General features: G+C 43.0%; 1 protein-coding gene across 1 annotated transcript in view; it reads right to left on the reverse strand.

Moving 5' to 3' along the window:
* LOC124777953 (putative inorganic phosphate cotransporter) overlaps positions 1-14,602 on the reverse strand; it is a 48,434-nt gene that overhangs the window by 18,471 nt on the left and 15,361 nt on the right. Inside the window, exons 2-4 of the mRNA XM_047253514.1 lie at positions 14,410-14,497; positions 11,799-12,022; positions 11,565-11,714 (exon numbers count right to left, since the gene is read on the reverse strand). Of these exons, the coding sequence (XP_047109470.1) occupies positions 11,565-11,714; positions 11,799-12,022; positions 14,410-14,497 (462 nt within the window). The remainder of the gene's footprint in view (positions 1-11,564; positions 11,715-11,798; positions 12,023-14,409; positions 14,498-14,602) is intronic.

Consider the following 14,602-nt stretch of genomic DNA (forward strand, 5'->3'; position numbering starts at 1 on the left):
GGACCGACGTGGTCGATCGCATTCACCTCGGTGCACCACTGCATGTGCTGATAGGCAAATTGTGTGCATGGCAGTGACGGATCGCTCAGTGACATCCCGAACCATAGCACAGCACATTCCGTCTGTAACGCATCATCCAGTGTCTGCGCGTACCATTCGACGCCGTTTACAGCAGAGTGGTCTGTCCTCAAGACGTCCATTGCTTCGTCTACCATTGACGCAGAACCACAGACGACTCGGTCGCCAATGGTGTGATGGCAGACGGATGTGGAAGGCAGAATGGAATGACGTTGTCTTTACTGACGAGGCACGCTTCTGTCTGCAGCACCACGATGGTCGGATTCGAGTGTGGAGACACCGTGGAGAGAGGATGCTGGACAGCTGCATTATGCACCGCCACACTGGTCTTGCACCGGGTATTATGGTATGGGGCGGTATTGGAGATTACTCTCGCATGCCTCTAGTACGCAGTGCCGGTACTTTAAATAGCCGGCGCTACATATCCGAGGTGCTGGGAGCCAGTTGTCCTTCCTTACCTTCAGGGCTCGGCTACAGCCATATTTCAACAGGATAATGCGCGACCACACGTGGCACGCATTGTCCAAAGGTTCTTCGTCAATAACCAGATTGAATTGTTTCCCTGGCCTGCTCGCTCTCCGGATCTTTCGCCGATAGAAAACATGTGGTCCATGGTTGCTCAACGAGCGACCCAGATTACATCCCCAGCTGCCACACCAGATGATCTTTGGCAACGTGTGGAAGCTGCTTGGGCTGCTGTACCCCAGGAACACACCCAACGTCTCTTTGACTCAATGCCGAGACGTGTGGCAGCGGTGATCTCCAACAATGGCGGCTACTGTCTGTAAACGTAATCATTTGATACTTGGTCAACATGTTATCTACAAAATAAATTTTGTTGTGCTACCTCTTGTCTTTCTTGGTGTTGCATTTACGGTGGCCAGCAGTGTATTTTGGTGAACAAGTTCTGTTAGGGTAAGAATTTGAATTTACAAATAAGCTTAGAAAACACGAAAGCGAGCGTTAACTATTTTTGGGGGCACTATACAATTTCGGAGAGGTTGACTGGGCTCTTATTTTTTTTTTTTTTTTTTATTTTCCAATGATCGTGTTAGATTGAGAGGGGAGAGAAGCGCTGGGATGTGTGCGGACGGTGTGTGTGTGAACTCGCTCTCGGCTATTCTGACAACAGACGTGAAGGTGGAAATGTGTCGCATATAGGCCGGCGAGCAATGGAATGCGGCCTTAACATGTGTGTTGGACCGCACTGAGTTAGGACGGTGACAGACGTCCCGCGTGGCCTGGCTTGGATAGTCATGTTCCGCGTGTAGGTGATATGAATTTCTCAGGTGTTCGGTGTGAATGGGGCTGTCATCAAGTCATGTTTGAAGGGTCGAACAGAGGCCTTTGAGCGAATTGAGAGCTGTCGGACGTGTGACTTAATGTGTGATAGGTTGATTGCGCGCATCTATTGAGTTACTTTGCTGTGCGTTATTTGGACAGATTACGAGTACTGATGGTGTTTACAGTTACGTGTACTGCATTATTTAGGAGCAGTTTGATATTGTGCACTGAAATTAGGAGCTGTTTGCGTTTCTGCCGACTGTGCAACATGACACCAGGTATATCAGGATGAGTGTTTTTTGTATGAGAGTGATAGGTATACTCGATGCGTAAATAAAATGTACGTTAAGTATTTGTGGGACGATATAGAATATGAGAGAGTTCGAGTTGGTTGTTATTTTTTCTACTTGGAATGGTTTGTTAGATCGAATTGCTGAGGTGAGTAGCTACGAGAGCGCGAGGGATGTGATTGCAGCATATCTCCATCTCTCAGCGGTTAACTAAAGATGGAGCGAGCAATGTTCTCAGCTTAGCTACTGGGGGTGTGCTCTGGCCATGTGCTAGACCGTGTGGATTGAACAACAGTATTAGGTTCATAGTTTAGCTAGAGTATCTATACATGGATATGTCCGACGCTAGTATAAAGGTCCAGACTGTGATGTGGGCGGTCTCGCGCTCGTGGTGAGTGAGAGAGCAAAGCAGACGATTTTGAGTCATCACAGGTGACTTAGGTTAGTGGCTTTGTTTGCCACAATTTTCTTGTGTTTGGTAGCGAAACACGAACTGACCATCAGAATTGAAGCTTGGCTTATTTGTATAGATTGAATGTGATATAAGTTAATGTGAGTTAGTACATGTTAGTGCACGTTAGTAAACGGAAGCAAGCATTAGTACATGTTAGCCAATGAACATGGGTCGGTAAAAGGACGTGCTGGTCGGTAGGGACTTAAACTATTTCATTTCAAGTCCAGGTGGGTGTGGCAGTGGCGAAAATTGATTCCAAGTCTAGGTGGACGTGTCAGTTTTCCGCATCATAAAGGTTAATTAATTGATCAGACTAATTAAATAGTCATGTGGAATTAGTTACATTAACTTGCGGAGGTACTAAGCTAGGTGCGTGCGATGGCTCATGTGTACGGACGTGTGTTTTCGCCAAGATCCTGGATTAGATAATCGAGGCATGTGGGCTGAATAATGAGAATCAGGTGATCAGTTAACTTAGTGAGAGCGTTCTTTGTCTGACAGAACCACGTGGTCGATCGCGCGCTGTGACGTCAAGGAAGTTTCCAACTCGGTAGAAAAATCATTCCGTTTACCAGAAACGAGTAGGCAGAGGTTGAGTGCTGGTGGCTTAGTTTGAAGCAATTTTCTTAGGTTGGTGGCGGAAGCGAAAGTGAGCTTTGTTTACTGGCAGATTTCGAACTTGGCGCTGGTTCCTAGGAGGAGGCGGAGGTGGCGTTCTGGTTCTTGAAAAGTAGATGATATTAGGCAGTTGAACACGTTTGAATATGTATATGAAATTGTAAATGGAATTATTTAATATAGTGGGGTGGTGAGAGTGAATTAGCGAGCGTTCTCGCAACGAGCAAACGCACTGTTATATTGTCATGGTGGATTCCACTGTCAGTCAAACTCTGGCGCCAAACGTATCCTTTGTACGGCTCACGGTCGACAGGAAACATCGTGTCCGGTGTTAAGTGCTCGCGCTGGCTGTGGGGGCTGGACGGGCACCGTAAATCGCTTGACATCAGCCGGCCAGGGAGCGGCCTCAGCTGCGGTCTGGAGTTTCACTGTGTGAGCATGGAGAAGTCATTTGGAATACACCTGCATGACCGTAATGTCTGAAATAAAGAGTCATTTTCCAGGTATTTACAGAAGGCTATATCCGCTGCGTGCATGGAGGGTGTGTGACGTAAGAGGGGGAGTGGCGCAGCGATTGTAGAGTTATTATGCGCGCGCGAGAGTGAGTCAATTAGCGGGCGTTCTAGTGCGGTCCAAACGTGCTCTTATATAGTCATAGCGGATTCCACTGTCGAGCAAACTTTGCCGCCAAAAGTGTAGCACTGCGTTCTCGCTCGCACAGAGACACGTGGCGAATGGCTGTGTGAGGTCGGCATCGACAGGTTTGAACGTGGTGCGGAAGTGTTGCAGGGAAACGACCGACCGTTGTGTGATTCAGCTCTGAGGGAGTCAATTTTGGCGGGAAACGTGTGGAGGCGACAAATGCATGTGGTGAGCGGACAAGGGGCCGCAGTGACGTCAAACTCGACAAGTTCCAACGTGTCCAGCGAAAACATGTTTACGACGTGGGAGCGATTGCTGGGCTCGCCCCTCTCGCTAGTGGCCGGCCGCCTCACGTGACAGGTGTAGACAGTGTCTCAACATGCTGGCCAGGGGTGGCGAGGATTTGAACTAATTCAGTTGGACCGCAGACGTCGTGGTGACTGCATTGCGATATCAAAGATGTGTGTGCCGACTGTGTTGGAGAACAAGTGATGACTGTACTGCTTGAAATAAAGTCTTCAGTCCCTTCCCCCCTGGAAAATCAAAGGACGTGAATTACGTTACTATAAGTGCAGTTTATTATTTGATGCGATTATGATAGGCTACCAGTGAGAAAAAAGATAAGTAACGGAGAAAGCTCGTACATGTGATCAATTATGGTGTTGGGGATTAGAACTTGTGATAGATTTCTGTTATGGATGTAAGGAGAATGGCTTTCCCACCGAGAAAATCGGACATCTTGAATAAATAATAAGTGATAATAATACATAGAAGTACAGTTTTCGAGAGAATATCGTGTTGGAATTTGAATTTGGCGCAATTTTCTAGTGGAGGTAGGCCTATAATAATAAATGATAATGAATGATAATAAATGATAATCAATGATAATGAATGATAATGAAAGTTAATAAATGATAATGAATAATAATGAATTATAATACATGATAATGAATGACAATGAATGATAATGAATGTTAATGAATGATAATGAACAAAAGTAAGGTTTTGCAGCCATTATCGTGTAGGAATTTGAATTTGGAGGGAATTTTCTAGTGGAGGCAGGTAAATAATAATAAATAATAATAAACGATAATAAATAATAATAAATGATAATGAATGATAATGAATGATAATGAATGACAATGAATTATAATGAATGACAATGAATGATAATGAATGACAATGATAATTAATGTTAATAAATGATAATGATTGATGATGAATGATAATGAATGTTAATTAATGATAATCAATAATAATAATAAACACAAGTATGGTCTTTACATGCATTATCCTGTTGGAATTCAAACTTCCTGCCATTTTTTTTTTCTTCTGGAGGCTTAGGTTAGTGGACAAAGCGCAATTGGACTATTTTCCCGCCAAAATCCGCCATCTTGGATGACGTCAGGCACTGTTGCCAAGTCTACATGCCGCAATATTGGATGACGTCATCGCCACCATCTTGAATAAATTTGGCAACAATGGAGAGTGAGGTGACACGCCCCTTGTCCCCCTACTGCCGACTTGGAGCAGGAGCGGCATCACAGGAGATTTTAATTTCCAGTGTCTATACATTTACAAATAAATTCATAAATCTTTGTCAGCATCACCAGGACGGATTCACGATTCACACTCATTGCAGTGGAAGTTCGAAAACATAACAAAACAATTTTTTTTCGTGTGAAATTTTCATCATTTTTTCACTTACTAATAGCTGCATTTGTTGCTATAGGTACACTTTTCTTCATAAGTAAGAGAGATTCTTCGATGAATTTTGCACAGCATACATATCATACTTACAGGTGCATGAAACTCTATACTTTATTTAATTTATGAAAAGACGAATGAGCTGTTGTATTTTAAACTTCATGTTTAGAAAAAACACAAATTTTGTATTTAATTACATCTATTTTTACCACAGTTTTAATAGATGTGGAAAATTCTAGAGTTTCATACACCTTTAAGTATGGTTTGTATGATATGCAAAATTCATCAAACCATCTCTCTTACTTATGAAGAAAAGTGTACCTATAGCAACAAATGCTGCCATTAGTTAGTGAAAAAAATGATGAAATTTTACACGTAAAAAAATTACTTCGCTATGTTTTCGAACTTCCACTGCTGTGAGTGTGAATTCTGAATCCTTGCTGGTCATGCTGACAAAGTTTTATGAGTTTATTTGTAAAAGTATAGACAGTGGAAATTAAAATGTCCTGTGGTGCCTCTCCTGCTCCATGTCGGCCCGTTTGACGCCCTACCCCGCCCCCCCCCCCCCTTTCCCTTAAGTAGTTCTAAGTCTAGGGGACTGATGACCTCAGATGTTAAATCCCATAGTGCTCATAGCCATTTGAACCGTATGAAAGGCATACGCGTCGGTCGTCTTCTCCCATGGCCCATTACCGCCAAATTTCGCTGCACTGTCCTAAAGGATACATTCGTCGTAAGTCCCATATTGATATCTACCGTTATTTCAAGCAGAATTGCCTGTTTGTTAGCACTAACAAATCTACGCAAACACCGCTGCTCTCGGTCCTTAAGTGAAGGTAAACACCCACCGCGTTGTCTGTGGTGACAGGTAATGCCTGGAATGCAATGCGGATCTCAGAAAATTAAATTCCTTAACGTTTTCCGAAATGGAATGTCTCACGCGTCTAGCTATAAATAACAATCCCTTCTTGCGGCCGTAATCACCACGAAGACCTTTTCACATGAATCACCTGAATACAAATGACAGCTCCGCCAACCCATTGCCCTTCTATACCTCGTGACCGCGATACTACCGCCATTAGTGTGGGTGCGTATCGCTATCCGTCTCAGAGTACATCTCCTTTCGAGCCGTTTAACACAACTGACGCAATTCTGACAAACTTTAGCTAATTAATCGTTCTTGCCGTATATTCTATAGTATTTACGTGCATTAGTGTCAGATAGACGTGATAAATTGCAGGTTTCAGTTTTTATTTGCGTCTAAATAAGATAAGCGAAGTTTCTGTTTAGGGCAGTTTCGCGTGTACGCAAAAGTTTGTTTACATTCTTAACTGAAGTTAATGAAGCGGGATTACCAATTACGTCAGTGCACAATACGCAGTATTTATGTTTAATAGTGTCATTTAGACTCGATACATTGAAGGTAGCTGTTTTTATACGTTTTATTAGGTCATTTTTCGCGTGTATGTAAACTTTTGTTTACATTACAAATATGAGGCTTAATCAGTTTACGTTAGTGTACAATACTCAGTATTCACGTTTATTAGTGTCATTTATACTCGATACATTGAAGGTAGAAATTTTTATACGTTTTTTTAGGAAACGTGATACTGACAGTGAGTTCTAGCCTCACTTGTATACGTTTGACCAGCGCAACCTGCGACCGTTAACAGTTAAGCAAACGTAAAATACTTAGTAAATTAGCGTTAAAAAATAAAACTACAATATCTGAGTAAATCAGTGTTACAATACAACTTCTGAGCCCATCGTACATACGGTTTAGTGAGCAGTAAACTAAAACTCACCTCGCCACTTGCTGTGGGCATTAGTGATCGCAAGTACTCTAAGCCCATCGATTTATGTAAATTAGATTTCGTATTTGTGCTTTACATTCTGAACTCTTACTGCTAGCTAAAAGTTTTGTTTTGTACCTGCATCTGTCAGTGTCAGTGTCATTTAGACTCGGTACATTTCAGGTAGCAGTTTTTATAGTTTTATTAGTTCATATTCACGTGTACGTAAACGCTTGTTTAATTTATAAATACGTGGGATAATCAATAGCTTTAACTTACCGTAGGTTACTGTTTAATTCGTTAATAATATTCACTACATAGCCCATAGCATTTTACTGTAGGACACTCTCTCATTCTTTAGTATTCACTAGATAGCCTCTAGCAGGAAAATAAGCATCAGATCTAGCTTCTACCATACATTTTTATTATTTTTCACTGTTGAGTGTCCTTTCTGCCAGCTAGAGTGTAGCTGTTAACCTTGTGTGGCAGTTAGTTACCTTAAGTTTCTTATAGTAAATAAGTTATTAGCTAGATGGATAGGGACTGTGTCTTTTGCATGAGGATGCAGAAGGAGTTGGCCACAGTCCAAACGCAGCTGGAAGCTTTGTTGGCCACAGTCAACAAGCTCCAGAGTGCCACCTTAAGGTGCGGTGGGGATGGGGTGCCTGGGGCAGCCTCTGCTGTACTAGGCGTGCAGGGGGGGGGGGGGGGATGTGACAGCTCTCTGTCACTGAACCGACCTCAGGTGCGGACTGTGTTGAGGTATCGAGCTTCCAGGCGAAGGCTGCATGGGGGACGCAGGCGCCTGCCAAATCCCAAGCACTTTGCTAATAGATTGAGTGTGCTATCTGATGCTGTGGGGGAGGGGGGGGGGAGAGGCTGAGCTGGCTCAGAATGCACCTTCTGTCAGGATAGTGGCCGCTCCTTCAGCAAGGTCCGGACAGGCACGAGGGGTAGGGGTTTGTTAGTTATTGGGAGCTTCAATGTCAGGCAGGTCATGGAGCCCCTCAGGAACATAGCGGCTAGGACGGGGAAGACGTCCAACGTTCACTCGGTGTGCTTGCTGGGGCGCCTTGTCTGGGATGTGGAAGAGGCTCCTCCAGCGGATATGGAGAGTGCGGGGAGTAGCCTGTTGCAGATTGTTGCACATGTCGGCACCAACGATGCCTGTCGTTGGGGATCCGAGGAGATCCTTGGGTCCTTTCGACGGATGTCTACATTGGCGAAGGCGCCCTCCATCTCTCGAGGAGTGGAAGCCAAGCTGACGATCTGCAGCATCATACCCAGGGTGGACTGATGTCCTCTGGTTTGGAGTCGAGTGGAGAATCTAAATCAGAGGCTACGTCGACTCTGTGACGAAAATGGTTGTACATTTATCGACTATAAAGTGGGAGGTTGTAGGACGCCCCTCGATAGATGGGTGCACTACACACAGGAAGCAGCTACATGGGTAACACAGTACTTGTGGCGTGCACATGGAGGTTTTCTTAATTGAGGTTTCTCCCTACGGGAAACAAACCCTTGGCCTGAAAAATTACCAATTCATGACACTGATGTGGGTGTGCCAACTGTAAAAATTGTTAGTTAACCTAAACAGCTCATTCCAAAGAATTTAAATACGCTAAATCTCATGTTAGTAAATTGTCTAAGTGTCTGTAGCTACTCTCCGAAATAAACAGTAGCAATGCCAACATTGTATTAGGTACCGAAAGCTGGTTGAAACCAGACATAAATAGCAGTGAAATTTTGAACTCGGATTGGATAATGTTTAGGAAGGATAGGACTGATGCTATGGGAGGAGGTGTGTTCATTGCAGTTAAAAGCTGTTTAAACGCAGTTGAGATCGATACTGGGTCGCACTGTGAATTAGGATGATTTTATAGACCACCAGCATCCGCAACAAACGTCGCAGAACGTTTCAGGGTAAGTCTTGAGAACATAGGAAATAAATATCCGAATTATCTATTAGTTATAGGTGGAGACTTTAATTTGGCATCCATTGACTGGGAAAATTACACGTTTATCACAGGGAACAGAAGCAAAAACTCGTGTAAAGTTATTCTAGGAGCGTTCTCAACATACAAACTTGAGCAGTTGGTTGGAAAACCAACTCGAGAGGGAACGTATTAGATATCTTGACGACAAACAGACCTGATCTTTTTGACGAAGTTAATCTAGAAGAAGGTATTAGCGACCATAATGTCGTTAAGGCTTCTATGTCAGTGGAAGTTAAAAAAAAAAAATCATAGAAACGTGCGTAGAGTTTTCTTGTTTTGGAAAGCAAATAAATTTGTCATTAATGAATAACTTCATAGTCAGCTCCAAGCATTCACCGCGGGACACACAGATATTGAGCATCTTTGGTTGGAATTTAAAGGTATGTTCCCCCAAGTGCTAGAGAAGTATTTTCGAACAAACACAAGGATGGCTGACATAGTGGTTAGAGTATCTGGAATTGTAAAACAGTTAAGATCCTTAGACGCCAGGAAGGCATCTGGTCCTGACGGTATCCCCGTATGATTATATGTTGACTGTGCTACAAATATAGCACCATTCTTATCCATTATCTGTCAGAGATCATTGGAACAGCGCAAAGTTCCACGGGACTGGAAGAAGACCCAGGTCATAGCAATTTATAAAAGGTGTAGAAAATCGGATGCACTTAATTACCGCCCAATTTCACTGACATCGATTTGTTGTAGAATCATCGAACGTATTTTGTGTTCAGACATAATGACCTCTCTAGGGTCTAAGAAGCTCATCTGTACGGTTTTAGGAAACAGCAGTCATGCGAGGCACAGATGGCCCTCTTTGTGTATGATATACAACAGACTCTAGATACCGGCTCCCAGGTTGATGCCATATTTCTCGACTTTCGAAAGGCGTTCCGCACTGTAACTTGCTCTAAAAAGTGCACGCTTACGGTATATCCGATGACATTTACGGTTGGATAGAAAGTTTTCTAACAGACAGAGAGCAGTTCGAGCGAGGTGGCGCAGTGGTTAGACACTGGACTCGCATTCGGGAGGACGACGGTTCAATCCCGCGTCCGGCCATCCTGATTTGGGTTTTCCGTGATTTCCCTAAATCACTCCAGGCAAATGCCGGGATGGTTCCTCTGAAAGGGCACGGCCGACGTCCTTCCCCATCCTTCGCTAATCCGATGAGACCGATGACCACGCTGTCTGGTCTCCTTCCCCAAACAACCAACCAACCAACCAACCAGCAGTATGTCGTCCTGAATGGGGTGACTTCAACAGAAACAACTGTAACTTCAGGTGTACCCCAGGGCAGCGTAATGGGTCCGCTGCTTTTTTCGATTTGGTTGATGTTAATGACAGCGGCATCAGACTGATTACCGATGATGCTTTAGTCTACAGGAAAGAAGTATCACAAGGAAGTTGTAAACAAACCAATGAGGATTTGCAGAAAATAAATGCGTGGTGTAATGACTGGCAGTTATCTCTCCATATTAAAAGTGTAACCTACTGGGTATAACAAGGCGAAAATTCCCATTAATATACGAGTACAAAATAAATGCCCAGTCTTTGAAGCGGTGACATCCGTCAAGTATGTGGTGTGAGTGTTCGAAATGATCTCAAATGGAATGATCAGCTAACACAAGTAACGGTCAAGGTGAACTCTAGATTGCGGTTTATTGGTAGAATCCTGAAGCGATGCAGTCCTTCAACAAAGGAAATTACTTACAATACGTTAGTTTATCCAGTCTTAGAGTATTGTTCAACTGAATGGGACCCTTACCAGTTGGGTCTCGTTCAAGAGCTTGAGAAGGTCGAAAGAAGAGCAGCAAGATTAGTGACTGGTACATTTAGCTATCGCGAGAGCGTCACAAATCTCATAGGAAGTTTGAAGTGGGATTCATTTGCAGATAGCCGGCGCGTTAAACGGAAGGGGCTGCTCACTAAATTCCGGAATCCGATCTTCGCCGAGGATGTAAAGCATATATTATTACCACCAATTTTCAAGTCGCGCAATGATGACCACTAAAAGATAAGAGAAATTAGAGCTCGTACTGAGGCGTTCAGACAGTCGTTTTTTCTTCGAGCGATACGTGAGTGGAACCGGTGGGAAGTGGAATATGACTTTGGCGTGAATTGTGCCCTCCACCACACACCGCTTGGTGGTCAGCGGAGTATATATGTAGTTGTAGACGTAGAAACAGTATAACATATTTATCATCTCTGGGTACTTGGAGTATGACTCTGGGAAACTCTGATATTCGACTGGAATGCTGAGGACTTTGCGTAATTACCGTGCGATACATCCACAAACATATAAACTACCCTAGAACTAGAAATTATAACTTTTTGAAATTTCTCAAACTGGCTTTATCTCTCAAAAAGGCGTGCAAATTTGTTTATATCTAGGACATGTTTATGTCACTGCATCGTTAGACGAACATCTGTGATATGGGCTGCCAAACGCTGAAGGGCCGGATTGGCTTCACAATGATTCATTCTTTGATTATCTGTAACAGTTTCGATAATCGACACAACATCTATAATTTTTCCAGACTCATTTATAAAGTTACCAGCAAAGTCGAAAGCACGTCAGCATATTGATATCTGCAATGGATCAGAGTGGAGGAAAGCACTCTACAATTATTTTCTCAGTTAATAACCTCAGCCACACATTTTACACCCAAATGCAGTTAATGACGTAAGCCGCTTTACTTACAGATGCAATGTCAAATCCAAGAAAATTACTGAAATACGTTGGTGATTCTGTGAAGAGCGTGTCGAATCCCCAGTTCTGTGTTATAGTGGCAACTATGAGAGCAAATACGGGTAGTGATGTGAAAATCGATACCCACGGCGTTGGAAACTTCTGTAAACAACATACGTAAAACCGTCTCAGTAAGAACATCTACAACAAAAATACGTTTTTTTTAGGAAACAACTTGTATCTTACCTTTTGTTCACGTGAGACATCCTTGCAAGATTCTTCAATATAAGTAAGTTCCGCTCCAGATATGTGCTTGTGTTCAGATGGGGTATTCCATCCAAACCAGAATAAGATCACTCCCCAAAGGATGGAAAGTCCACCAAAGAAATAGAAGATAAATGGCCACCCAACGGCGCTCTCAGCTAATGCCCCTGATGTCATCATTGCTATTACTGTGCCCAGCTGATCGCCTACAGTAACATTGAGAAAACAATGTCGTTATAGCTTCATTTTTAAAGAGGAAAGCCGATCGTTTCTCAAAGTTCCATGAACAAAACTAAATAAATTAAACAGATTAATATTTATTCAAATAATGATGCCGTTGTAACCAAGTGGTTGCAAAGTTATATTATTTTCAACCACAAACAATCCTATTGGCAGAACATCAGCAACTGAGCATTATAGCAGAGGTTGAAAATACCACTTCAGTTGCAGATTACTTTATTTTCACACGACCGTTCTGGGACTGTTAGCCATATAAGTCCATCCTCAGGTGTCGTACTGGAAACAGCGATTCAATTGTGAACAGCCGGGCTAGTGGCCCCATGTTCTTCTCTCTGTCAATAGATGCGAGCACTTTTGCCACTCTGGTTTACCAATTTGCCTCCTCGTTCACGTCCGCTACTCCCTGTTCTGCACTCATAGGCAGCACACCGCACGTGGTACACGCAGGGCTCGGGGACCTCATCACAGCGTAAGTATCGTGATGTCATTTGTATACGAGGGTATTTCGGAAAGTAAAGATACACCGTACGCCAGAGGAACAGAAGAGTTTTGCCGAGCAAGTTGGCAACACTGGTGTTAACCTTGAACCGTTAGCTATCTTCTCACGGTCGTTCGGCAGTTGAACGTTGCTTCTGTTTGGAGTAGGTCGTGTTTAAAATGGCTGCGCCGATTCAGAATCCCGCCAAATGCGAAGTGCTCTCCGTCATACGTTTTCTTCATGCAAACAGTCAGCGACCAGCGAATATTCACAAAGAAATTGTTTCTGTTTATGGGAACATTATGAATCGACGAAATGTAACGAAATGGTGTCGTCATTTCTCTGAAGGTAGGACCGATGTTTATGACGAATGAAGAACAGGTCGGCCATCTGTGATATCTGATGCCCTTCTTCGGTGAACATAGGAAGCAATTCGTGCGAATAGACGTCTCACATTGAAAGAATTGCATCAGATCATACTGGACGTGTCAATGACAACTCTTTATGACGTTGTGACTGTCAAGTTAGGGTACAGGAAATTGTGTGCGCCCTGGGTTCCAAAACTGTTAACGGAAGAACACAAAAAGAAAAAGATGGGCTTTGCACTCGACTTCCTCACAAACTGTGCTGAAGCAGGTGATGAGTTCCTTGATCACATTGTGACAGGTGACGAGACGTGGGTTTATCACCATTCACCTGAATCCAAGCAACAATCAATGCAATGGCGCCATTCGAATTCACCAAAAGCCAAGAAATACAAAACGTCGACTTCAGCAAAGAAAATCATGGCTTCTGTTTTTTGGGACAGACAAGCATTCCTCTGTTGGTATTTATGGCTCCTGGAACGACAATTAATGCTGCTCCATATTGCCAGACTTTGAAACGTCTTCGAAGGGCAATTCAAAACAAACGCAGGGAATTGCTGACAAGTGGAGTCCGCTTGCTTCATGACAATGCTCGGCCTCACACTGCACTTGTAACCAAAGCACAACTCAAACAATTCAAATGGAATGTATTGGACCATCCGTCATACAGCCCAGACCAAGCGCCCACCGTCTTCCATATCTTCCGTTACCTGAAGTCACATCTTGATGGAAAATCATTCCACGATGATGAAGAGATCAAAGATGAAGTTGAAATGTGGTTCTGACAACAGGCGGCAACCTTCTATGACTGTGGGATACAAAAGCTTGTGCACCGACTTAACAAATGTTTGGATAACGGGGATGATTATGTCGAGAGATAACAAATAATTCAGTTAATAAGATGTTACTGACATTTTCTAAATAAATGTTCTATTTAAGGACTGAGAGCCATTGTATCTTCACTTTTGGAAATGCCCTCATATATTTCCTACCCAGTGTGTCTGGTGCCACTTGCGCATTGACATAGGTTTCATAGCACCTAACCTGACGGCGGTTTCGAAATATTTTTTAAAAGTTTTGAAAACTTTTTAGAAAAAAATTGATTTTTCTTTTTTATGTGTGTTGCGGCGTGTGAAAATTATCTCCCGTTTTTTTCCACTTCCGGTACGTTTCTTGAGGATGGGCTTATAACGGTCCGAAACTGGTCGTGTGAAAATAAAGTAACTGGTATTGTCAACCTCTGCTATCTTCATCCAGTTTTGATTCTCAACAGTTTCTTATTCGCAAAGCATACCATGCTTCCCGAGATTAAGAATACAATGCTTGAGACATTCAAGAAAATATAACACTATAATTTTGCAACTGCATAATAGTGGAATGTTTCTCAAAGTTTTCTCTGAACTAATAAGAGGTTTCTCAGAACTATCCATACATCTTTCAGTTGCATTGAAACTATATACACATAAAGCCATTACAAGCAAACTAGAAGGCTGTACTGAACATAAGTCACCTGAGTAAACAGCAGTTCCCAAAACAGCATTTTCTTTGGGTGGGATCCATTTTGCCAGCAAGGAATGTGTGCATGGGAATACGAAACCCTAAAATAGCAAGGAAACTTATGGTAATCCAAAATTTAGGAAAGAAAACAAGGCAGCGGTACTGTCATTACCAGAGATGAAACGGATAGCTGTTTGACTGGATAC

Source organism: Schistocerca piceifrons, chromosome 1, assembly GCF_021461385.2.
Source record: "Schistocerca piceifrons isolate TAMUIC-IGC-003096 chromosome 1, iqSchPice1.1, whole genome shotgun sequence".
NCBI lineage: Eukaryota > Metazoa > Arthropoda > Insecta > Orthoptera > Acrididae > Schistocerca > Schistocerca piceifrons.